General features: G+C 45.8%; 1 protein-coding gene across 1 annotated transcript in view; it reads left to right on the top strand.

The window, feature by feature from the left end:
- The window catches only part of LOC142558531 (uncharacterized), a 158,389-nt gene that overhangs the window by 98,214 nt on the left and 32,205 nt on the right, over positions 1 to 27,970 (top strand). Inside the window, exon 2 of the mRNA XM_075670664.1 lies at positions 3,965 to 4,414. Coding sequence (XP_075526779.1) covers positions 3,965 to 4,414 — 450 coding nt within the window. The remainder of the gene's footprint in view (positions 1 to 3,964; positions 4,415 to 27,970) is intronic.

A 27,970-nucleotide genomic window follows, 5' to 3' on the forward strand; every position in this document is an offset into this window, starting at 1 on the left:
GAATGCGTGATTCGAAAGCATGTATGCACTTTCCGCTTCATTTTGCCAAGTGCTTGAAGCTTGCTTCACCTTCGCCCCGGGTCGGCCCTGGGTCGGCCCCTGGTTGCACTATCTCCAGGAAGGGCCCACATTTTTTTTTCTTACGTGACTAAGGGTGACGAAAGCTAAACACAGAAATGATTGCCCATCTAAAGAAATATGCTGGTTTTGCAAGGTGACAAGCGTCGCAGTGGCGTATTACGAATGCAGAGCTAAAAGCGTCGGCGACATATAGGGGAGCGTCCTACCTTTCAATCAAAAAGCCATGCCGTATGAATACCTACGCCACTCATAGGTATTCAGAGTTAGATGTTCAACGTTAAAAGTAAATGTTAAATAAAAGTCTATTAAACATAAAAATAAATGACCACGCAGCTGCTCAGCCCTTCATTTGTGACTGCAAAAATCAACTTCAACGCCATGCACATCTCTGCATGGCCTATACGAGTCCCAGTGATTACGACCAACTGAGCATATACAGAATCAGTGTGCAAGATTGGTCTACTGTTGAATGTCATTCTATGCACTGCTCACTATTGCCACGAGGTGCTTCTACGATGCTGGAACATTCGTCCGGTAAGCGGAGGTTCGGGTAACCGCCGAAATCTTGAAATTTGAACCTCTAGGGCCCTTAAGCTGCACGAGCCAGGAACAGCCGCTCCAAAGACGTACACCTTAACCACACAACGTGGCAACACCAACACCCGTACAAGACTAACCTATCAAAACTCTTGAATCCGTCCAAAACCACCCTATCACTTTCGTTTTTGTGGATTATTCTGACTACTCTGCCAGCGCTGAGCTATATAACACACAAGAAATCACCCTAGTCTTGAGTCACTCAGAAAACGCAGCATGCTTGTGCCTCTACCTCTAGTTTTACCACTCGTCACAAGCTTGCTCGGTTATCAAATCTGCTCATCGCCTTTCGCTCATCACCAGCAATGCTATAGGTGGGCGCCTCAGTTCTTTTATTATTCAGACAGAGAACGACTGGAATAACCTGCCTACCGATGCTGTGCACCCCATTCCTATCCTAGCCACTACAAACCACTCATCGAAGACCTCAGACAAACATAGCAACCCAGCCCTGATGTAACAAGCCGCACAAGGGGCCCGTTTGCGGTGTCAATAAATAAATCAAAAACAACAGCGAGGGTTGTTACGACCCCCTCCTTTTGTTCGCAAACATCGGCTTGATGCACCAACTCTCCGTTGGGCTCAAAAAGATGCCAATAAATACGGTGGGCCTGGCGTTTTTTGTATGCTACTATCACTTCTGTCGGCCTCAGCCCACGTAATGAACGAAATAGACAGGAACGCCGTGGGGTGAATAGTAAAAGACAAAGATCACGTCCACTTCTCGTCATTATATTGACCGCGACCACTGTGGCTGTCGGATGATATACACCAGCCTATAGCGCAGGGCTAGAAAGGGAAAAAACGAAGGAGCAGGAAATAACGCTGCCACGGTAAATCTAGCGTGTGAGGAAAAAACAAAAACAACAGGAACACGTAAGACCAAGGGCCGGAAATAGCAGAGCATTGGGGGAGTCGTTACTCGTCCTGATGTAATACGAGTTCTCGCGATAGCCTCCCCGAAAAAGTACAGACGCCAGCGGCGAAGGTAACGTAACAAGTAATTTAGCCGCCGCAGAGGTGGAGTTCCGTTTCAGTGAGCTAGCTTGGTTAGGTGAGCCGCTTCCAGTTTCCCTTACACTTTTGTCCGGATTATCGTCTTCGTGGGTGCACATGATGCTTAAGCAGGCGTGCATTACGAGTAAAGGACAGCTTACCGAATGAATGAATGAAACCACGTTTACTCCACATTAAAATGCGTCGAAGACGCTGCGGTGGAAAGAGGAGGGGTGTTATTGGAAAAAGGGAAGGGTAAGGCTGCCTCTGCTTTATTAATGAACGTCCTGGAGGCAATTAAGTGGTGCTGCCGTGATGCTGCGTTCCTGCTCAGTGAATTTCGCAGAAGTGGAGCGCCGGACAACCGTGAGGTCCGAAATTGATGGTTTCTGAAACGGCGGTCGACGCCTGGCACCCAATTTACGCCTGCCGAATTTCGAAGCGAAGTGTCTTTTGCCTTTATGTCCTTGCGGTTCCTCAGCCCGGCACTTTCAGCCTTTCACGGAAATGCACGCGAGAAGGCGTAACGGAGCCTTAATTTACAAGTTATTATTTTTGAATGTCAATTAAAGACTTAGACTGCCGGCACGGTTTCGACGTTAAGTTCCCTTCCACTCCGGTTTATTAGGCGAAGCCGCAATTCCAGCGAGTCAATGCACTTCATTTTTTTGTACTATGCTTGATCTCATTGATATTCTCTTCACTATGGCGCCATTCCCAGTTCAGCCATAACAATACCTTAAGAGTAAAGAGCCCTTTATGTCGATAAAACTGAGTGACTGGTGTGGCAAAGAATAGCATATTCGACCACGAAGTTTCTGTGGGATACATGTGGTTGCCTTGCAGGAAGCGCAAGAAAATCAGTCACACACACACATACACACACCGAGGCGCGCACTCAAACTTGGGCATCGCAAATACATGCCAAAACTCCTTAATTAACCCTGTAATGCACGACACATAATTTATTCTACGCTGAATTTCATACTTCGAAATGCTGATTCAAGCAGGTGGCAATTATAGCTATTATTATTATTATTATTATTATTATTATTATTATTATTATTATTATTATTATTATTATTATTATTATTATTATTATTATTATTATTATTATTATTATTATTATGTGTTTTGAACACATACACACAGTTAACAGGAAAGGGAAAGCGAGGAGCAGGCTGGCAACTGCCACCGGAAGGGGCACAACGCCTGCCTGCTCTTCTGAAGGGAGGCGACAATGTTCATGATACGACAAATCAAGCTTTATGTGGTGAATAGTGAAGCGAACTATTTGTTAAATAAATAATTACAACACCAATAATTGTCCTGTCCAAACACCATTTCATCAATCCTCTCTACAAGCATAGTCTACATTACTAGAAACAAATATGAGCAGTGACAGTGACAAGAACTTTATTTGAGTGTCCCGAGGAACTAGATTGGGGATGAACCATGCAAAGGCTCTCCAATCAAGTTGGTGGCTCCGCCCATGACAGGACAGGGAGGTGGTGACTCTCCGCAACGTCGCAGGCCCTTTGGACGGCCTGGAGTTGGTTCGCGAAATCCGAGCTCTTCAGCAAGGCGTCCCACTTGGACTTGTATTGGAGGTCGGAGCCCGCGTTGTACGGGCACAGCCAGAGCATGTGCTCGAAGGAGCAGCATGTGTGACTGCATTTGGAGCACGACTGCGGGAAGTTGGGGTCTATCCAACTAAATGCTACGGGGGTGAGGTAGGATCTCGTCTGGCCCAAGGTGACCTGCTTATTTATGACCCTATCGATGGCGAGATTTAATGCATTCCTGGCCTGTTTGTCCTTGAGGAGACTTTTAAGCAGATTTCTCTTACTACCTCTTCTCATACGACCGTCCGTTTCGTTGCACTCCTCATCCCACTGCTGCAGGGCCAGTTGTCTAGAATACCACTCTCTTTTCTTGTTTAGAGACGTTAGTTTTGCTCGTAGTCGGCGATTTAATTTCTGCGTTTTCCACGTCTCCCCAAGAGCGTGTTTAGCCTCCAGGAGATGCGCTAACCGCGAGTCCATTTTGGCGACTTCAATTTCTGTGCTGAATTTTTTGGTCGCGTTTGTGACGGCCTGTTTAAGATTGGTAATTAGTTCTTTGAAGGATTCGCTTGAGGGGGCCCGTTTCGGCTCGAATTTTCGGGAAAAGATCGCAATCGACGTATTCGTATTATATCAAGTTCTAATTTTTGTCGATGTGGAACTATGCTTGGGTATAGGGGCGACAACTCCCGCTGTACACAATGTATTTTTCTTTCATTTTGCAGAGGACAAAAGCGGCCCTAATACGCCACTTCGCCTGAACGTCTTGGAAGGTGAGCCGACGTCACTTCCGTGCCCCATCAACATGGCAACCCGCGAGCCAATCTCAGCCATCTGGTTCCACGTCTCAACCCACGCCTACAAAGAATACGGCAGCTCACCGTACTACACCAACGGCCACCTGCAGTCGAAGAAGGTTTACGCCATCGAAGCGCCTGAACCGTCTGCCACGGCGTTGAGAGAAACTGGCGGCCTGGTGGACGGAACGCACTGGAAGCGGCCATCTTGGTCGGGCAGGGCGTTCTTCTCGCTTCTCAGCGACCCGCCTGCTTTGCGGCTCAATCGCTTGGAGCGCTCCGACAGCGGAAACTACGATTGCAACGTCACCTACCGCGACAACGTCACTTCCGCCGCTGTAGTGGTGACGGAGTCCCGCGTGGATCTTTTCGTGGCCGGTGAGTACTCTTTATTCCACGCCTGTAATGCCATTTTTTATTTTTTTTATTAAGCGACGCTTCTATGGCAGCTCAGCATCTGTTGTTTACTGGATGGCGGCAACGTTATCTTGTTTACCTTATAGCAGGGTGAAACTTATTAATGGAGTAATAATGTTTATTAATGGGTATTTAAACTTGAGAAACGCTGAATGATCGATCAGCAAGAATCTGAATTGTTGTTTCAGTAGAGGCAATGGTTAAGTCACGATAGATTACAGGTGGGTAAAAAACGATCTTTCCTCTGCCCCACCGGAGGCACAACTTAAACACATAACACACTACTTCTCAAAAGGAGATCCCAAACTAAATTTAAGTGAAACAACGATATCGGGCTCAGTAGATATAGTACAGTAATTAGAAATATCTAAACGTCGTAGGCAAGCTGACTGATGCAGCAAAGCTGGGCAAGCTCGTCAAGAACAGCGATTCCGAGTGTAAATAACACGCAAATGAGCGACGCAGCGCTGGGCAGTAGTTCTTTACACCAGAGTGCCGTCATGACTTGAAGCACTCTCGTGCAGACCTCGGGCCTGGCGTGTCAAGTTTTATTCCATGAAACTTCTCGATAATGAAAATTGTTAGTAGAAAATTGCTGCATCTCAGCTGGTGGCGAACGCTATGCGCGAAGGCGAGCTTCCTGGTAGAAACGCGGCCTCTTGCGTGCGCCAAACCCGGAGGTAATGCACAGCCTCACCAAAAATGATTACGTCATTTCCCGGTTTCTACAATTTTATTACACTCTTAATATTTCAGTCCGAGGAGATTTAACATAAAAGGCATGCGCTGTCGGTGTTTCCTTTCATGACATCTGTCTGCGCGCTGTCATCCTCAAAATTCAGAGGAACAATTTTGTCAAGAATGTAAGGCACGGTATGAGCAAAGTTAGTAATAGAATGGTGCGGCAATATAACCCGCATATACGGAATGTCGTATAGCAAGGCGTGGCATATGCATTTAGTCAAATACAAATACGAAAATTTTCGCTCACGGGCAACTCCGCCGCCGCCGCCAACCCCGGATTTTCTGCGACACGGGGCACTTAACACAGTCGCGTTAAAATGCAATGTAATTGTGCAACAGTGCAGTGACGCTAGCGCCTGCTGGGAAACGACTTGAATGGAACTAGTGCTCCGTTTCACATTTTATGCACTGCTAGTTGTTCCTGCACGTACTGAACTACAGGGGCAGGGCACTGATAGAAAATGCGATCGCTGCACGTGAACTTCATTCTGCGGCTTAAAAAAAAATCTGCGCCGGAAAGGGAGACGGCAACTCACTCGGGTTCAAATCAATCAGAAGTACACAACACCCGAAACATTGCACGTCACTGTGACAAAGGAGGCGGGACGTGGTCCAATGCCGCATGGAATAAAAGTTGAAGTGGAACATCACAATATTGGAAGTCGGGTATTGGTTAACCACTTGTAGCTCGTTTACTGTATCCCACCGGCCTATAACCTTTGTGCCGAAAACATTACCTGTCTTTACATCTAAGCGGGACTCATAGGTACAGCGAAAATTGCTTTAGGAAATGCAGGTGTTTTATGAGTTTGCAGTTCAAAAGACCCCCGATGCATTCCATAGAGGATCCTGAAATTGTCCCTACACTGTCTTTAGATCTAACTGAATATCGCCTGTAACCTTTCTATCGCGTTGAAATCTAGTTCCAAATGGGCAGCAGCCACATTCGTTAAAAATTTTGTACTTATTCATAAGCACACTCAGACATTCAGAAGTCAAGTCCCGTAAACGCAATATAGAGGCAGCTCACAAAAGGTTCACGTAAAACAAACTTAGTGTCAAGTTGCACAAATAAGTCAAACAATAATAAAGCCAATTCACACGCCCCGTAATAACTCTGGGACACTCGATCCAATAAATGCGGTTTTTATCTTTTTATTTTGTTAAAACATATTGGCTAACGTTATCTGCCACACACAATACAAGCAGGAACAGACGTGTTCTACAGAAATAAAAAAAAAAAGAACTGTACATGCACGGCACTGAGCCATGTTTAAAGGCAACAACAGCAACAACAAAAACTTCTCCAAGTCTCTCATTCAATTCACTTGTCCTCAAGAGACGCAACAACGCGTCAGCGTCCTTTGTAGTGTCAAAGTTAACCCCTTAATCTACCGGGGCCTCGTTTGCAGAAGCACGCATTCACGAATATTTAAGGCGAGAAGAGTAGCCGCGGTAAATTTTGCTGCGCTCTCTATGCTTGTTGCAGTGCTTGCTAAAAAGCGCTCTTCGTCCAACATTCATACAAAATAAAGAGGAAAAAAAGAAGAAAACAAAAACAAAAAGTGACTGCGGAATGCGTTCTCCCGATGAACTACGAGGGATTTACTCGGATTAGGGAGCCACGTACCACCGCCGTGCTCCAGCTAAGCTGAAGAGCCTTTCGCGTACGCAGAAACAAGAAGCGCTTCGTAAATTACCGGAATAAGTGCCGCGAATAAGTGACGTTCCAACGATATTTGCTTTTGCATTGTCACTGCTTTGGCAAGTCCTGCATACCGAATGGCGTTCCATATCACAAGAATTAATGCTGTTTGTGGTGCCCCCGTTCAGCGTTACGCGTTATGCCAGTTATGCGTACTTTTCAGCCACCCGAAATAAGATGCAGGTGTCCGGAACAGTGCACGTATCTATATCTGTATATTGGACGGGACTTTTTAATGAGTAAAACGTATTTAGAAGGACGAGAAGAACTTGGACGAGAAGAAATCTTGGGTTTATTTGGCCGACAGTTTTGGTCGGTCCAAAGGCGTGAACCGAACCTAAAAGTCGTTTCAAGGGCTAGCCCTTGAAGAAGCCAGCCCTGCGCTTCGCCTTCGCGTTCCCTATTTCCTTTCATTTCATTTATTCAACCTTAAGGGCCCCAAGGCATCACGTAATAAATGTAATAACATGTAACACAATAAATTTCAGGACAATTAGTGGCACAACAGCATCGGCCACCGTCACGTCGTTCCTTACACCTCATCACTAATTAAGTGGCACTCCCTCCAACAGATTGCCATTGGCTCATCGAACTGGTACTCAGGCGCACGCTGCCGCTCATGCGGAAGAGGTTTCTACATCGTAGTTGTCCCCGTCGCACGTCGTCGTACTTGTTGTTGCCGTAGTTGTTGTCATCGTCGCAGCATCGTTGGCTTTCACAATAGAATACGTCTGCCCCCACAACGTGGTACTTCAGTGGTTGCGGAGTTCCACGTAAGAGCACGTGGTCACAGGCACCGTGCCCTACTGACTGTGCTAAAAGAACCCACGGAGCACATGGGCGCTCCTTATTTGTAGTTACATATCCTATATAGCGTTCTATAGATTAACAATATGCACCCATAGAAGCTTCTCTGATCATTAGAGAGAGATAAATGAGATGCGCAAGGCAGGGAGGTTAACCGGAAAATAGAAATCCAGTTTGCTACCCTTCACTAGGGAAGGGATAAGGAGAGACGGAAAGATGAAGAAAATCTAAAGACTTAGAAAGGAGAGGGGGATTAAAGAAAACAAAGTAATGGAATGGGGAGTGTATGGCTGTCCTGTAGCAGGAATCAGTGCAGTGACCTCGGTTCTTCAATACGACTCTGGGCGCGACTCTGGGCACCTGATGTTTTACTCCACCTAATGAATGTGATACAATAATTGACCGACGATTCCTCTAAATGAGAATCTGACTTCTCGCGTCCGTAGCCGTTAGAATACCGGCACTGCTTCGGTGATTTTACTAAACTGTGACAACAAAAATTAATTTTCTTTTTTGTAGGACATAGAAAGATGAAAAGGGGGAGGTGGAATTGTCGCCAAATCAGTTGCTATGCTGGTTAGAGCACTTTCCTACATCGCGTAAAGCGCTCCACGCACCACTACCAGTGACATTAAGGCGTCAATTACCGCGTCAGTTGCGGGGCAGCGGATGTCACTTGCTAGTTGTTGTAGAAGTAATGGTATTGCCCTCCTTAACGGCAAAATCGATGCCAAACATGATGATGCATGATTGAACAATCGCTCTCTAACTTTCTGTGAGATTGATAGCGGGTTTCGGTCGTTTCCTTAAGTCAAATAAGCGAGTTCGTTCTAGCATCAAGACATGCGCAAAACGGCGCGCTAGGCTCATCACGTGATGACTCCAACCAAGAAGAGCGTGCCTAATATGTTTCTGGGTATGCACTACACCAAGTGCTGTGAGAGAAAAATAAAATGGCCCCAGCGTAATAAAGAGCGCGAGAAACCACTGTGTTTTTGCCCTCATCACTTATAAAAAAAATGCTAAGTGATTTATGTGGTGAGGAGCTTGTTTCTGTTTATGTATATTGATTAACCAGGCTGTTCACAAGCTGTGGACAGAACCAGCTGAAATGCTGAAAGTGCGCTTTCCCGCGCCGCCGCCTCGGTCACTCAGTCACCTGTGGGTCTAGCGAAGTGTCCTTTACAGCGAAGCCAGAGCTCCAGCGCTGTAGCAGACGGCGCGAAGCACCTCCGCGAGGTCCATGTGCGCCTGCGCCGCTTCGCTTCGACGCGCCGCCGCGCCGGACGCACTGGCGCGCCGCGGAGCGCGGCCATGGTGAGCCGTGTTCACCCTAAGAGTGGACAACCCTGTACATGGTGAGGATGGAGAGGGCGCTAGAAGGAAGTAATATCGGTTTTAATCTCTCATACAAAAAGGCGGGTACAGTAGTAGAGAAGCAGCTTCCAGATTTATATTATGCGGACGATATTGTGTTGCTAGCTCACAAGCAAAGTGATTTGCAACGTCTGGCTAATATCTGTGGACAGGAAGGCAACATTTTAGGTTTCAAATTTAGTGTTAGAAAATCAGGTGTTATGGTATTCAATGAAAGCAGTGAACAGACAGTGGCTATACAGGGCCAGGAAATACTTCGGGTAACAGAATATAAATACCTTGGTATATGGATAAACGAAGGCAATATATATATATATATATATATATATATATATATATATATATATATATATATATATATATATATATATATATATATATGGAAACACAGGTAAAAACAATAACAGTAAAGGGGAAGAGGAATCCAGCCATTATGAAGCACAGATCGCTATGGGGATAGAAATGATACGAGGTGCTCCGAGCTATGTGGAAAGGTGTAATGGTTCCAGGACTTACTTTTGGAAATACGGTTGTTTGCTTTAAATCAAGGGTACAATCAGGACTTGATGTGAACCAAAGGTCAGTGGGTCGCCTCGTATTGGGCGCTCACGGGAAAACTACAGATGAAACTGTGCAAGGTGATATGGGCTGGACTAGTTTTGAAGTGAGGGAAGCTCGCAGTAAAATTGGGTATGAAGAACGACATGAGGAATATGGAATAAAGTAAATGGTCTGTGAGAGTGTTGAGGTATCTGAACAGGAAAAACATTGATTCACAGTGAAGGAAAAGGACTAGGAAGCTTACCAGCAAGTATTCGGCCTGTAACGTGGGCAACACAGCAACGAAGAACGTCAAGCGGAAAGTCAGAGAGGCCGAAATAATTTCATGGGTGGCGGCAATGGAAAATAAACCTGCCATGAGTAACTACTCAAGAGGGAAAAACGAAATCAGGAAAGAAACAACTTATGATAACTCAAAGGGAAGCTGATTACTTTTCTAAGCGAGATCGGGATGGCTTAGAACACGCACCTATAAAGCGAGATATAAGAAGGAAGAAGAAACAGGTGCTTGCTGCGGTAGAGCTAGGGGAACTATGGAGCATGTTTTATTAGAATGTGTAAACGTCTACGCAGCGGTCGATTTAGGCACCACTGGCCTCCTTGAAGCCCTTGGGTTCAGCGAGAGCAGTGGAGAAGTAAACATGTCCGCAATAGGGGTTAGTAAGAGGCGATTGGAGGATTGGTGGAATAAAAGTAGGGAAACGACGAAAAACGGAGACGTACAAAAGCATAGGGCGCAATAGGGGATCAAAAAATTTGGTTGTGGAAGTTCATTGTGTTTTCTTTTCTTTTTTTTTTGGTTGTTTAATCTAGGTAGGACATTAGGCAGTACATTAGCAAGAGCTTGGTGGCGCAACCCGCCACCCCGTTCCAAAGGGGACGCTCATAACATCCAATCCATCCATCCATCCATCCATCACGTCGTCTGCGCCACGGGCCGGGATGTGTAGTTTCTGCGTGTGACACGTGCTGTGCTTACTTTCCTGTGCGACAAAAATACAGGTGCTGGGCTGTGGAGGTCCCGTGGTGGGCTGTGACAGTGTAAACATCGCAATCGTCTTAGCCCAAAGAGAGGGCTTGTAGCTGGCGTCTTAACAGAGGTCACGTATGCAGACGGAGCGCGCAAACAGCCGCCAGAAAAATGGCCCCAATATGTGCACTCAGCGTCGAGGACACCCAGGCCCAAAAGAGGCATCGCGCGGAACAGCAGCGTCTTCGCTGCACAGTGAAACGTGGTTCAGGCACCGAATGTACGTATAAAATGTACACATACAATTTGATAATTAATTTAATTACATACAGCGCCATACTTCAGTTAAAGTTTAAGACTTCTGCCACGATGCGATTTGCCACGTGAGCCATTGATAATGCTCAACCCTCTCAGAGATTACGAGCAACGACGCACAACAACGCCTCAGGCAAACACGTCATCCAGTGTGTTCTGTGGACTACGCAGACAAACAGCACCCGTTCACGCAAAGTAAGCGGTAAAATCAACTCCACATCACTCTCGCGTTTTACTAAACGCTGAACAAAATTGCACATTCACCGCCAACATCACCACTACTTATCGTCAGCCCAATCAAGCAGCGTACAAAGCTTCGCTCACATCGATTCCCAGAGTGCGCGGGATCCGCAAGCTTTTTTTTTTCCTTCGTTACCATTACGCCGCCATCTCACGCATACCTGGTACGCATACTTCTCCCGTACCAACACGAAGTAGCTCTTTATAACAACTGATGCTTGCGGGGCACACGCTCGGGGCACGTGCAACAACTGGAACCCAATGCTGCTTGCAACAAGATTTGTGTCTCTTGCAAGATGGAGTGCAGTTGACATCTAATCTCATAAAGCAGAAAAAAACAAAGATTTCATTTAACATGTGAAAAGGTAGCGATGAATGCAGCGCAGTGAATGATCACGTTTCAAATCTCCGCTTTTATGTGTTTGGGAACTTTTCAACAGGAGAATTGAGACGTATTATAATTTCAGTCTTCTTTCAACCCCTTCCTCGTAGTCATACATTAAAAAACGATTTTTTTCAATGAAATTGTAAAGATAGAAAGAGCTAAGCTTTAGTAATTATTGACGATTGTAAGTAATGTGAATAACATGTTGTTATGATTGGGAGCTCAATCCCATCGCTCGTGATCCGTTGTCAAGATTGGAGTCGGGCATGAATTAGAAGGTAGCTGGCCCATGCCGTCGACCAACTTATCCACGCTGAGGACGTTGATGAAGGGAAGCACTGCTTCGCATCGAGAACGAGGAGTATGGGTTTATTTACAGTATCTACATCAGTCTAGCATGACTGCTTAGAAAAGTACATTAGCCTAATATGACTGCTTGAAAGAGTGACCTCAGCAGCCGCACAACAGCGGTTTTAAAAACACTCGGTCCTGCCCCATAGAACGGCCGTCCAAGCACCGTAGGCGAGTTGACCAGGCACCGTAGGGGAGACGAGGCACCGTAGGGGAGACGACCCGGCAACGTAGGGACATTTATTTCCCGAGCTGCACCGCGCTCGCCGGCTGCCCATTGTCTGGCGTCTTGGTAGGCGCGTTGGAAGGGGTCTCAGTAGACGTTCCCGCGGGCTCAGTAACAATAGTTGGTGCGCCGAGCCCGTTTAGTCACAATGGCGACTTCGACAAACTCGGCTCCAGCGATGGAGAGTCGAGGAAGCACGTACTGTTGTTCACACACAGTCGACAGTCACGCCGTGGCTAGACGTTTGCGGCGACGCTCCAGGAAAGTTGCCGCCACTGTCGCAAATGGCCGGCAAAACTTGCACTGCAGCTAGCCGTTCTTAACAACGTCCGTAAGCCAATTATGATAATGCTACACAAAATATAGTAACGCCTGAGCTTATATTTTTTGAAAAAGTATGTGCAGAGTTGACGTTTTAACTGTAACTTTAAGAAAGCTTGCACTGATATTTTCCGGCATTTATCAATCGCGACAGGACAATTCCTTCGAGAAACAAAGTTTGTGTGGTGCTTTTCTTCGCTATTTTGTCCTTGCTTTATTTTGCGGCTCTGTCGCATAATGCACGTAAAAAATTAGTAAACCAACGATACTGAGGCTAGCAGTAAGAGCAGTAAAAAACTACAGCTTCACAAAGATGAAGGCTATCACACCCAGAAGAGATAGGAAAGCAAATATAAAACAATTCTACTTCGTCAATCTACTGTGACAGCTCCTTGCCCGGGTGTCCTTCCAATTAAATTTGTTCCAGTAATTAAAATGTGATGTAAAAGGAATTGAAAAGCGTCATTCAGGTTGCAGAAAATGAAATTTGCAGCTTCTTCCCGTACAACATGATATATGTTTTTTGCGTAGACCGTGCAATTCTCTTCTCTTAGGGCCCCAGACTGAAGAGGTAGACAAATCTGCTTCTTATTCATCGGCACTCTTGACTTGCAAAGACATTCTTTCCCACCGACTTTGACGCGTGACGGAAGGCCGAGGCACACTAGACCAAAGGCTTTACTATAACGAGATATACAGCTACGCGGAAATCTCACCTTCTCATGTTGACCCACTGACGTTTTCTGTACTGATATACTGGCACCTTACAAACAAGCTATAGTAAATGTAGAAAGTAAAAACACGCGGCTTATACTGTGCTAGAAATATTCATAGGTAATAACGGACACTAACACTTGAGTTGTCGAGAGAGCACGACAAGGGACAAAAAAGGACCCGACATGTGAGTAAGCTTGTGTGTGCCCTGCGTTTTTCCCCAGGAAAATTTGTTCCCTTGCTGAACGTACTTGGAGTCAGGGAGAAAGTCAAACTTTCCGAACTTCAAATCGCGCTCTGATCTCTCTTTTTCTGCTTTGAAAGGGAGGAGAGCAAATAGCATCCCTATTTATTACAGTCCCTATAAGCTGAACACTGAGTCGACAACAACGACGCCATATCTTTCCCTTACGACAAACTAATAAAGACAGTGCGGGAAGGTTTTTCTTACTCAGCCTTCTCTTCCTACACAATGAAAGTTTGAGAAGCTTCAGCTTGACACCTTCACGAAAAACCTAACTCTCGGCCAGTATTTAAGGTCCCCGAGGCGAGATGATGTTGTCTGGGAGAGAAAAAGTTAACGTAAGCAACCGAAAAAAATTTGCGGCTGTACAGAAAGGAAGACTACATTTGGTGCCGACGAAAGACGGTTACACTTTCCTGTGCGATGAAAAATTCATACCATTCGCTTTAAACCATTTCTAAAGTCCCTTCTCAGTCCTTCGAGACAGCTGCAGTATCGTGGCATGAGAAGAACCGTAGATCTTTTCTACATCTTGTTATTATTAAGTTGCAATTTCCACGACAATCTTCTTCTGTAGTCTTGCAGGTGCATTGCATATGTGCGGGTCTCCGTACGTCTATACCGTCACACGACGTTTCCACTTAATGTGCAGATAACCATCATTATTGCCTTACTCAGGTCCAAATGCAGGACGATGACCCCTTTCTTGTGCCAACTCACTTATTCTACGTCCGCAAATTGGGAAATTTTTTTCTACATCTTCCGATTATCAGCCGTTCTCGACTGATCGTGGAGATCGCTCGTCAAACATCGACCAAAATTTCGAATGCTTGTATATTACTAGATGAAACTTTTTCCATTCATAACTTCCACGCCTTTTTCGCGCTTACACGTACAAAGCTTCCAATAGGGCATACGTCCGTCAGCGATTGAGGAATAAGGTTTAGGCTTTTTGAACACGGCATGTTACATATGATTTATTGCAATGGCTTATATGTCTACAATGTTAAGTCTGAATCAGTGTTCGATATCTATTTCGACGCAAAACTAATTGTGGTTTTATTTTCGTTGTGAGCGCTTCGTACCTGACTATTAGAATTCAGCATTTACAGAACGAAATTGTTATATTTAGTAGTATTGATAAAATTATTATTATTATTATTATTATTATTATTATTATTATTATTATTATTATTATTATTATTATTATTATTATTATTATTATTATTATTATTATTATTATTATTATTATTATTATTATTATTATCCGCAACCCGGGGGCGCAGAGTTAAGCCAGCCAAACACACAACTAATATTAAATAAACTAATTTTGAAAAAAGAAATGGAAAAAAAACGACGTGTTAACAATTGTGCCCCTGCCGAAATATTCATACCAGCAGCGAGATAAAATTCACTTGATTGCTTCCATATTAGTTACGCATTTGGCTGTTTCGGCTGTGCGCCACCCGATAGCCACCACTCTGGCCGCTCCCGTTTACGTCCCTGCTCTCCAAGTTAACCGCCCGATAAGCATGCGCGTGGCGGAAAACGCCATGCACTAAAACTCTCTATTGCCGCTTATCCCTCCGCCTTCTGTCACTACGAGGCCGCTGACACGACAGGCAGTCGACGTTCCCGCGATATTATTAAAAAAATTTCAAGCGTATGCACCTGCTCAGAGGAGTTTTGCAATTATGAAGTACTGAAAAAAAAGTACACAAATTCCCGGTAGGCAGCCAGCTTTCATTGCGAGTAGGACTGAGAGGGCACCAGGATCACGTGAGCAATGCACGTGATATGCAGACGCCGCACAATATTTAAGCTATTATCACTTTGTAGATATACATTTAGAATCATCTGCACACCATGTAAAAGTCCGTATACAGAGTTCCTATTTCTTATACTACACGCTGTGCACAATGACAGCATAGCGCGCTGTGGGCACGTCGCTTGATATTTCCATTGCATTTGCAATTCTACTTCTTTCGTCGTATGCAGCTGGTTTGCTGGAAAAGCGTCGCTGTTTCTTCTGAACTTCGGCGGCAAGCAAAGCTACCAACAGCGCCGTTCCCACTCATATTTCATCCACCCCGCTGTTAGGAACGTACCACCTTTTTACTAACTCTAAAGTGTGCTTCCCTGTGCCAATCAGTTTGCCCCACTAAAGGCGTGGCTTAGTTAGTTTTGGCAATCCGCTTGTGTGCTCAGCCTGTTCGTCTTATTAAGTGAGCATTATGCGCATATTGTTCGCATGATGAAACCACGTGTCGTAGACTCAGTCCTACGCACACGCCATGTTGAACTCCGTCTTTGTTTGAGCCATGGCGGATTACACCATTAGTCGTGCGAACGTGTTGTACACAAGAGAGAGAGAGAGAGAAAGGCAAAGGAAAGACAGGGAGGTTAACCAGAGATTATCTCCGGTTGGCTACCCTGTTCTGGCGGAGGGGAAGGGGATGCAATAGGTGAGAAAGAAAGAAGTAATAAAGAAAAGGAAAAAGAAAACCTAAACACACACACGCACGTACACACGAACTATTGCTGTGGGCAGTCACGCAGCCCGCAAAGGCGTTCCTAGTCTTACGCAGTGTCACCTTACAGTCCTACGTCACACAGTGCGCAGTCACATTTTGTCAGAAAGTCCCGTGTCTTTCAAGTAGCCTAGCAGCACCCTCGTAGCGGATCGCGCTGATGTTCGCGTAGGCCAGGTTCCAAGGATCTTGTTTTCTGTCATTGGGAGCTTGTCCAGTTTGTCTAGGGTGGCTGAGAGGACTGCTCTTTGTGGGTTAAAACGAGAGCACTGACAAAGAAGATGCTCGATTGTTTCATTGCACCCGCAGAAGTCACGGAGTGGGCTGTTGGCCGTTTCGATAAGGAAAGAGTAGGCATTTGAATATGCTACTCCAAGCCATAGACGGACATGAAGGGTGCACTCACGTCGTGGAAGCTCAGGCGGAATACGGAGCTGTAAATTAGGGTCCAGGGTATGAAGACGTGAACTTGTGAAATCGGATGAATTCCATTGGGCTAATGTCAGGTCACGCGCAAGTGTGGAAAGTTTTTTTCCCTGCGTCGGCTCTCGAAAGAGGAATGGCAACGCAGTTGACGCCGTCTTGGGCAGATCGGGCAGCTGCCTCTGCTCGATCATTGCCCTGTATGCCACAGTGACTAGGAAACCACTGATATATTATATCGTGTCCTTCGTCAACTAGTCGATGGTGGACTTCTCTGATCTCTGCGACGAGCTGCTCATGTGTTCCATGGCGCAGTGCTGAGAGTACACTCAAAATACAGCCAAAGACGTCACATGTATCATCTTGGGCACAAAACGTACCGAGTGGCCTCCGAGATCGCGCACTGTCAACACCAGGCATGAAGTTGAGGGAAATCTGGCACTGCTGCGCTGTGGTATGCATGGGAATGCCGGTATATTGTGACTTCGGATTGGCATCGTTGTCGGAGAGACAGCAAGCACCGTTCCATCTGTCACAATGACTCACTTTCTACTAAAACTGCACGTAAAAAGCTGTTTTAACTTTACTATTGCACAAAAGCATGTTTTGTTCAATTATGAGAACTTGGTATTGCATGTACAGTTATATGATACGTAAAAAGTATTAGCGGGCTGCTAAAGTTGGAGGGCAGACGACAAGATTCGCGCTCGCTTTGAAACAGTTTGTCGTCGGTTCTTGCTTTTCTTCCCTTCGTCATGCATTGTAGGTGAGTAAAGATGTAATTTGCGTGGATGAAAACATTTTATGAAGATTTTACTTTAAGAACGCGTTATTCGTGTAGCCATATCCACGTTTTAGACAAATCCTCTTACAACACAAGCCAACACAAGGATCGCAGACACGTATACACTCATTCCCATGACGGCACAGCGCCCCTTAGAAAACTGCCATAGATGGTGGCGCCAGCTTTCCCTTTAAGTGTTATGTTGAGAAACTCTATGGCACCAGGCTGACTGCAGATCTCTGAAACTTTTATTGATTTACAGATGGCTTTGCGGGCTTTAACGCCCCGAAGCACTGTACAATGGCTTTGGCAGCGTATTGAAGGACTCCGATTGATATTCGACTCCCTAGGTTTTGCTTAACTTGTACGCACTCATGGCTTCGCGAGCGTTTCTGCCCACCAGCACCAGCAGAACGCGTCCTCGGCTTGCGCGACTCGAACGAGCAACCTCACGCTCAGTAGCGGAAAACCACAGAAGTTGAGCCCCAGCGGTGGGCTCAGGCAAGCTTGGAAAAACTTCCTAAAGTATAGAATGCTGCTAGAGTTTTTTGACGCTCCCGACAACGCAAAAGAGCATGCCACTACACGGCCAATCGTTGCTCGAAAACACTTCGCATCTCGAAAAGTGCTTCCGGCAGCGAGGACGATTCTGAATGACGTCCCGGAAGTGACGCCACGCCTACTTACCTCCGACTTTTGGTCAACGGTCGCCTTCAGCGCAACGTGTTTTGAGAGGGCGCCTCGTGTTGTTCGGGCGTTCGTGTTGTCTACTTCTCTACTCTTGTGTCCTGTCAGCACGCCTCACTTGTATTTTGCACAATGAATCCTTACCAACTAGCTCAGCTTTCTGTCGTTCTCGCACCGAAGCTCGCGAAGGGTTCCCGCTGATCACGTGGCATATTGTCCAAGCATTACGACTTGGATATGGACGCGTGCCGGCACTATCGCTTTCTTTTGATGTGTCAACTCATTTAGTGCTGCAAGTTCAGCAAAAGCGCATGCGTGACGGAGCGTGCGAAGAAGTGAGAAGGGAAAGCAGGTGTATTGTTTTGTGAACACATCCGCTGTCCTTATACTTAGGCTCAAATTCTGAAATTCTATTGCATTGTGAACATGCCCGTTGTCCTTATTCTTGGGCCCAAATTCTGTAACTGTATTGTATTGTTAACATATACACCAACCATATATTCAGGATACGTGATTCTTGTTACGACTGTTACTTTTTTCAAACCTCGCGCGTCTTTCAAATAAACCTTCGCCGCTGAAAGACCTTGCCCCACATCACGTCAATCTGAAGGCCTCACTAACCCATTCAATCGATGGTGGCGACATGCGGTGTGTGCAAAGGGCCGTAACGTAATCAATGGCAGCTTACGCATCCCGATTAATGGGAAAATCTGCGCCTTAGAGAACATTTCTCTGCCTTAGGCCCTTATCCATGTAGCGAAAGAAGTTCCCCGGGCTACCCAGCCTTCTAAGACAAGGTTAAAGACATGGTACTTCCTTCCGTGCCACTAACGTGCGACCACGGACAGATAAGGGCGCCGCAGGTCCGTGACAGATTTGTTACCGTGCGGCTATGCGCCGCCTGTCCTTTTAAGAAGGTTGTAACTTGTTGAGCACCGCTCGCATACTTTCTAATAGGTTATAGTCTCGTTTGTTAGCGGATTTACACTGACAAATCACTCCGCCACTTATGAACAACCGCGCACCACCATACACCGACCGAATCAAGAAATAGCTGTCTACCTGTCAGTCTTTTCAATCCGATTATAAGAAACCCTTCCACGATAGGCACTGCTTGATCGTGCCATCGGCTTTTTCCATTAAGTGTGTTTTACGTGCCAAAACCACTTTCTGATTATGAGGCACGCCGTAGTGGGGGACTGTGGAAGTTTAAACCACCTGAGGTTCTTTAACGTACACCTAAATCTAAGTACATGGGTGTTTTCGCATCTTGCCCCCATCTAAATGCGGCCGCCGTGGCCGGGATCTGATCCTGCGACCTCGTGCTTAGCAGCCCAACACCATAGCCACTAAGCAACCATGGCGGGTTCAGCATTTTCCTTTGTTTATTCCGTTATCCAGCTTCCCACTACACGCGAACATGCGCAAAACTTACTTTTTTCTCGATCAGCTTTACTGAAACACGGCACCTCTTATACTACACTTCGTATCGCGCCTTGGCGTAGGTTAACACTTCTGAAAACTTCCGCGATCCTCCTGCCTGGTTCGACGGTGCCAAACTTAATATTACCGCTAACTCGCTGCCCGTATGAGCTCGTTTCCCTGCGTTCCCTGAATTCCCCAAACTCACCCTCTATATTTGTTCAGCCCTGTCGACTCCGCTCTGCGCGTGGCTTACCTCGTTGCCACTACTTAGAACCCAGCCCTCGACGCAAAAAGAAATTTTTGTTTCCTTCGAATATTCGACGAACGCGCTTCGGCGTGCCCCGCAGTTTTTAGGGCCAGTGCTCCGCCTTTAATTAAGGCATCGTCGGAGCCTCCAAACAACGCCTCCCAAGTCGCCGGCTTTATTTTGTCACGCTCGTCTCGAACAATCAATTTTTTTCGCTGTCATTTCTCACCCTCACACCCCTATCCGCTCGACAGCTCGCACTGAGGGGAAACAATTTGACACGTCGCAGAAAGCTGTCGACGCGCTTTTGTCGTCAAAAACAGCCTCTTGCTCTTTCGGGAAGCAGATGCGCTGCCAGCGTCATGAGCCTCCGGGACATAAACGGTTGAGTGCAGTGGGGCCGTGCGGGGGCCCAAGGACCAGCGTGTCCGCAACTCCCCTGTGTACAATAAAGTTATCACCACCATGCGCTGGCACGGTACACAGCTCCTATTAATCAGTGTCGCGCAATTAAAGAGCCCTAACGGCACCATTTAGAGCACTCTGCACTGTGAAATTATTTTCAACTTTAAAAAGTAAATAACCGTGTAAATCAGTTTATAACTCACCTCCTCCGAAAAAAAAAAAGAAAAGAAGGGCCTAAGATTGCGAATCATAAAACTATTTTTCACCCTCGGGCACGCTTAAGGGCGTTAATTATTTTACAGTGCATGGTGGACGCGACTAAGTAATCGAAAGGTGCCGATGACGGCCGATTTTCACTGATTAGATTCGCAGCTGCCTAGTTGCTTGTGTGGTTATTGTTGACCGTATAAATCATATCGTTTAGCGCTTAAAACCTGTCTGCGGCTACGAGAGATGCAAAACAGAAGGGTGAAGGGATAAATTCGGTAAATTGAGGTTTCTGAACGGGCACGGATGTCTGCGCATACGGGAATTTCGCAATTCGGCCCCCATCGAAATGCGGCGGGGGATCGAATCCGCGACCTCGTGCAAAGGCGCTTAGTGCTAAGCAACGGCTGTGAGCGTTATTAGGCCCCATTATATGTTATCTTCGTTCTTGTACAAATTGTATTATTCGCTCGAAACGTGCCTCCTTTTAAAGTTCTCATATTGAAGCACTTTTCAAACCGCAGGGCTAGAAGTTCCCGTTTTCGGTAAATATGAAAGAATGTTTTTGCAGTTGTAATATATTCGCTGAAGACATCACATCGCTCAAAAGCGATTCGACGAGCTCGCCAATCTTCCCACAAATGCCGAATCCAGAGAAAGTTACCGAAGGTTCTCACAGAGGCCACACCTCTATTGACTTTCAGCCACGAATCACACAGATTTATTTAGCGCCCTGAAGGGTAGCTTTTCATGCAGCGTTCTTCAGTACAGATAGACAAAACATTGGATGGTGACAGATGCAGTAAACGTGATTAAATCAAGCAGACTAGGTGACTGTGTGTCGCCGCCCCGTTTCAAACGGTATGCCAATAATAATAATAATAATAATAATAATAATAATAATAATAATAATAATAATAATAATAATAATAATAATAATAATAATAATAATAATAATAATAATAATAATAATAATAATAATCCCTCAATATCTCATGATATAGCGATATCAGGTTCCACGTTCCTGACTAGTAGGTGCAAAGCATATCCACAACCTGTAGAGCAGGTCATGTGCACTTCGTACAGCACCATGTCTGAACTCACTATACCACAAAGAAATATAGAACGGCACCACTTCCTACGCCAGGTTAACCAATGCCCAACCTATATCGGCGTTCTATATCCGAACACCTCTGCCTGTTCAAGCGTGACGCTGAGGAAGTGGAAAAGTTGTGCTGTCAAGATTCGTCGCCACCAAATCTGGACGGCACCGCTGTCAGAATTGGAAGGCAAAAAAAAAAAGAAAAAACGAAAGAACTCCGCCCGACTTCAAAGAGGCCGTGCCAGCTTCGACTCCGGTGAAGACTCGCTATTTATTCCTTCGTAATACATTATTCAGTCGTATCAACAACTTTGTCGCTCACAGTATTGCGGTCCTTCTGCGAAATCTAGACAGAGCCGTCGAAGTTAGAGCGAGAGTCAATTAGCCCGCAACCCACATCACAGCGCTATTTCTTCGATGATACGGTTAAAGGAATCACCTGAAGACAGGGAAGAAATGGCATGCATTTACTCTATTTGGAGGGCTAACTGCTTCTTAGGTTGTGCTCCCTCTTTTGAAGTTATCGAGCGTTCTGTTGAGTACGTTCACTTTTGACAGGGATCCGAAGAAGCGAGCCTGCTCCGCAGGGACTGAAATGGCTCTCGAAATGAAGTCGGACTTTGACATGCTCTTAGTCTGGCGTAAAGTATGGCCTGCTCTTGCATTATGCCATGCGCCAAAAAATATCAATGTAACCATTACAACGGCACCTATGTCCAACAGCCAATCCTGAACCAACGTTGCCCAAGATCTCGGTGAAATCAGGTTTTGGGTAACTGCTGTCAGCTTGGCTGTGAAGCTAAACAGAGGTTTGTGTTATTGGATCTCCTATAAGTGCTGTCATAATGATCGTGTATAAAACTGGCTTCCTGTGGATGAAGAACTCACCTTACCTAGTGAGAGCTCTTTGTTACGGACCTTCAGTGGCCGCTACCAGCTGCGCTCTCAGTCCAGGACGAGTCTTATGTAGACATCTTTGTGAACGCGGGTCTTGAATAGCTGCAATAAGATTGGCTTCCTGTCCTTCCAGAAGCGGAACTCGCCCTACGTATCGGAGAGCTTTGTGAATGCCGACGCTCGACGGCAGCCGTACCAGTTATACCTCCCGCTTTGCTGTACCGTTCTCAGTACGAGTGCTCTCATAATGAGAGAAGCACCCGACGTCTTCACGTGTCTTCGTCGTCCTTCAGGGAAAAAAGGGAACGTGGTGTGGGGCACTTCGTACTCTAATCAGAGCGCGGAGATGCAGATCGGTGTAGGCAAAAGAAGTACGCCCGAGTAAGACGGCTCGTATTAATTACGCCGGCATCTCGGTGCCTTGCTTGTAGTATGCATGCGAGTGGTGCAGCTTGACGCGCTCTCGCTTTCGTGGTCCTTCGGATGTCGCGAGACTTTCTCGCACGCGCTAAGCATATGGAGCCAGAGCCTGAAGGAGTTGGCCTCGTTCCCAGCCTTCAGCCCTGGGCCCAAGCAGAGACACTAACTCTCACCCCCCAGTAACGTCAATACCTGGCATCTGCACAGCGTTGCGACACCCTTCTCTCGAGATTAATATACGGTTTTCTTTTGAGAACGAAGTGCCTTTTGGCGAAGGCTCGTTCCCTGTTCGTAAGTGACGCTGAAGGCTCGAAGTTTTGACACGAATGCGTAATGGGCGCGATTGGCTGGAAAGGAGGATCACAACGAACGAACGAACGAACGAACGAACGAACCAACGAACCAACGAACGAACGAACGAACGAACGAACGAACGAACGAACGAACGAACGAACGAACGAACGAACGAACGAACGAGCGAACGAGCGAACGAGCGAACGAACGAACGAACGAGCGAACGAACGAACGAGCGAACGAACGAGCGAACGAACGAGCGAACGAACGAGCGAACGAACGAACGAACGAACGAACGAGCGAACGAACGAACGAGCGAACGAACGAACGAACGAGCGAACGAACGAACGAACGAACGAACGAACGAACGAACGAACGAACGAACGAACGAACGAACGAAAGAACGAAAGAACGAGCGAACGAACGAGCGAGCGAACGAACGAACGAACGAACGAACGAACGAACGAACGAACGAACGAACGAACGAACGAACGAACGAACGAACGAACGAACGAACGAACGAACGAACGAACGAACGAACGAACGAAAGAACGAAAGAACGAACGAACCAACGAACGAACGAACGAACGAACGAACGAACGAACGAACGAACGAGTGGAGTGAGTGAATAAGTGAATGAATGAATGAGTCAGCCAGCCAGCCAGTCAGTCAGTCAATATATAAGTAAACTGGCCCAGTCATAAATACACCTAGATATTTTATCCTAATAAGGCAACACTAGTTCTAGCTCTCGCAGTACGTGCAAGGTCTATGAACATACAGCTCAGTACACCTCAGAGTTAATAACCACAGTTCTTTAGGCGACGACTGCACGTCTTCCCCGAAAGGCAATGAAATAATAAGTACTGTGGGAAAGTCCACGCAGCCTCTAGGACGCGATCACAAAAGTTACGGCAATGAAATTACTGACCACAGTACAACCTATTCACTAAAACACACAGGCACATTTGACGCAAAGTAAATCTACGCAACTTCTCTGTCTCGCCATTCTGCACCATACATATTTACTGCATAGTACAGCAAAACAACCGAGCGCCGTATTTCAGCGACGACACACAGCCTGACTCGCTCAAACGCCACTCTAATATTCGCTTCAGCTCCAGCTCTCTCTCAAACACTGCACGCTTATTGAAATGTTCCTCTAAGCCCACAACCTCGCCTTGGGAACAAACTGCGCAACCTTCGGCCGTGTTTCTTCCCGGAAGAAAATCGCATCGTTTCTCTGACAAACGAAGCCGTGGGTTACACGGAGGCTTCCTTATTTTTTTCGGCGCCGCGCCTTGAAGCCGTGCACTCACGCAAGAGAAAACTACGAGGTGAATAATAGGGCTTCGGAAGGCGAAGATATAACCCGCACCGAGAGTATCCACTGCTGCGGCTGCTCTTTTTTACATGTCCGCCATCAGGCAGAATAACCGATGCTGTCAAGACGGAATTCGTCGCTGTGGCTTCAGCCGCGCTCCCATGAAAGGTGCAAACGGTGGCTGGACTGTTCGCCGTCGAAAGACGCGTGTAAAGGCAAGTAGGCAGGCATAGAAAGAGACACAGATTTATATCGCGAGGGGGAAGTGAAATTGGAGACGTGCGGTGAAAGCGTTTTACACGAGACGTCGTCATCCCGTTCTGTGCAGGGAGTTCTTCCCGTGTCGACTATAACAAGTCCCATCACTTGGATGCCTCCGATTTTTAAAGCATCCGTTTTGTCAGGTTGTTGGACACGTTTGTACTAAACCAGTTTTTGCGTTTTTTTTTCTTTCCTATGAAAATCTCTCGCATGCATGCTGTACGAGAACTTTGGGAGACATAAATGCAACGGGAAAGGCCGGGAGGTCAACGGAAAGAGAAGCTTCCGGTTTGCTAACCTAAACTGGGGAAGCGGTAAGGGGAAAATGAAAGAGGGAAATAATAGTCGAGAAAGGAAGCAAACGTTCGAGAAAAAAAAGAATAGGGGGTGAGAAACACTTGTAACTGAGTACCCAAGCCTATCTAACAGACCCCTCCAGCGTTGAAAGTTCTATAGCCCCTTCAACCATTCCCGGAAGGAAACGGTTGAATTTCCTGTAGCGTTCGAGGATGCTTTGCTCAGAAACCAGCCGGTGTTGTCGGCACGTGGCAATGTGACAGCAATACTTCGGAAGCCACTTCGAATTCACCACCGTGAATCTGCGGTCGCGAATACGCGGCTGTGAATTTGCGGATACGAGTGCGTGGTTGTAAATGCGTGGATTCGACGTTGACGCGTGGAACACGAGGCGTCGCGATGGAGCGACTTCGGCGAGCACGTGGTTGTGTCCCGAGAGGGACGTATTCCAATAACAACGATGGCTTCCGTGTTCGATAAACGGCATTCAGCGGAGGAACATAATCGCAGTAATGGAACAACGAGGTCTATCATAGCTTTCGTAGAGCCGTGGGACTTATGACTTGACTAATCGATCGGTTGCGGATACCCCATTGCATTCACCGCGAAGTTATGTCCCACTAATGACGACAGAGCGTAACATTGCATTTCTATAGCACAAATGTTAATATCGGAACGATTCGGAGAGCCCAAGATTGCGTTACAAGAATCTGTCGATACGACGACTTTCCTTCTCTTCTGAAAGAGGAAGAGTATTTTATTCCCTCCCGCTCATACTGCTTGCTTGGCGAACAGATATGGTAAGTACATCGGAAGCATAAATGAAGCGTCGTTTTTGCCGTACGCCAGTTAAGCTCGAATTATTCACATGAGCAATTAAACCATATAAACTGCAGTTCTAAGCCGAGCGTGTGATAGCGAATCACGTTCTTTTTAACTCCATTATTATTATTTTTTCAGTTCACGTAGAGTGACTTGTGTTCCTCGCCCGCAACCTTCATTTCTCTCAACGAGAAATTGCTGAGAGTTGTTGAGAGGCTTTTTGCCTTCCGCATAATGATTACCAATTGCCCCAGCACAGAGGCCAACCAATCCATAGAGACGCAGACCTCCAAACCTAATTGATTTAAACGATTATCTGTCACGCTAGATTGTGCACCTTTTCCACTTGACGCACTGCTATTGCGTCAACAAACTAGACCAGTTATTGTATTACACTGCCTGCCAAAATGCATTTATACATACGAGTCTTCCGTAAAACAGCACGTACAATACGAACATCACTATATAAAAAATGTTAGGCGACAGGTTTCATTCCATTCATAAAAACAAATAAATACTCGAGCCACGGATTATCTCACGAAAACAGCCACATATATTTTCTTCCTTTGGTAACTCTAAAGAAAGTCCATCAAACCATACAATGTGATGATGTGCCCGAACATTACACGAAAGGCAAATTTGTCTACACGGAAAACGGGAACAAAAATTTGCCACACATTGTAAATTAGATTTTCCTATACCAGAACAATTTTATTCAAGGTTTCCTTTCTTGTTTCAATCAGCCTCGAAAACGCACGCTAATTAAACGCGCTGATAAAATAATTAAAATTCGCAGAGTTGAGCGACAAGACCTGTTACTGCTTTAAACCTGTTTTTACAACATATCTTCGTTGAACCTGCTGTGACAGCCTGCTTATAATAATGTGAATATCGAACCCTGCAGTGCGCGCTTATTGTCCTGGGAGATTAAATGAAAAAATTGCCATGAATATACCACGCGGAAGGCACATTATCATCTTCATCGGTTCATTTGTTTACTGGCACCCGCATTTATCGTATGTCTTGCAGCGTCTTTCCTTACGAGTTAGCCGTTTTGTCATCACGGGTAAGCAAATAACCGATAATTAACTGTGCTTTCATGTGGAAGTAAATTAATTTGTTTCAGTGTGATCATTTGTCACTTCTACCTATTATTGAGCTGCGCTTGTCTCCTCGTAATATGATTCCCGTGTCATAAGCTGAACCTAAATGTAGTCCGGTGTTGCTATGGTAACAGGTGTCCACAAACAGGCGAACGCAACATATGAGACGCGTGCAGTCGGCCATGAAAGCGTCCGGGACACAGGCTCTAATACAAATACGATTTTTTTTAGTTTTAAAAAAATAACAAACCCGATTTATAGAATCACTGTGCATGTCGCAATAATTGCTAGGGCTCCACACTTTCAATACGCCGATATGCGCCCTGGCTTCGCAAACATTCTTTTTTTTTTTCTCCTGCAAATCCTGCGTTCCGTTGGCTGTTGTGCCATAATTTACCTTCTAAAATTACGCCATAAAAGCTATAGATGCCTACTTTTAATTGAAAATGTACTGGGTGCATCCACAAATATATTAAGTAATTCCTCAACAAAACGAAACAGGTTAGTATTAACTAATTAGTGAATAACTCATTCATTCATTCATTCATTCATTCATTCATTCATTCATTCATTCATTCATCAGTTTTTTAGCTCCACCATTGAATTTTTGGTGTGCAAGCCGAAGGCGAGTGCTGACGCCATCTTGAAAAATATTCCCGCAATCGTGATGTCGCAGAATTTTACAGCGGCTGCTCGATACTGTTGAATTCTTCATCAGAAAATAGTGATCACACTGCGCTCAAGCGGAAGGAGTCACCGAACCTGCAAAATCAAGACGTACTTCACCAATACAAAAAACGCTGAATGGATAGACGAAAACGCAGTGAGATACTTAACGCAGCAACGCTGCTGTTACTCCACGAGTAATGGAATACCGTCGCATATGAAGGACTGCTAATGACCCGGATGTAATGCGTTCCATCATTTACAGCGTGCTGGGCCTCAGTATTTTCTTGCCGATCTATAAAGTAGTCCTAGCCTAAAATATGTAAAAATATATGACGATAGGTTATACAAATCTTGCTGTCATTCAGCGAGAACTGAAACAGAAAAAAAAAGAAACTTTTAATAATACTTTCGTACACATCAAAGGAGGCATTCTATCAGAGACCAATCAGAAACTCATTTTATACAGATGTGTCTTCCGGGTAATTATGCCGTTCGGGATACTCGGGAGACATGACAATCCTCATTGCCACGAATAATGGCAAGGCAGTGTGTGCCGTCTTCAGAAAAAAAAAGAAGCTTCGTTCCATTCACGCGGCATGCATTGAGGAGCTCCGTCACTTGAGTTTGCCTGTTTTACGTTATTAGAACTGTAGCTTGCT

The sequence above is a fragment of the Dermacentor variabilis genome, chromosome 9 (genome assembly GCF_050947875.1).
Source record: "Dermacentor variabilis isolate Ectoservices chromosome 9, ASM5094787v1, whole genome shotgun sequence".
NCBI lineage: Eukaryota > Metazoa > Arthropoda > Arachnida > Ixodida > Ixodidae > Dermacentor > Dermacentor variabilis.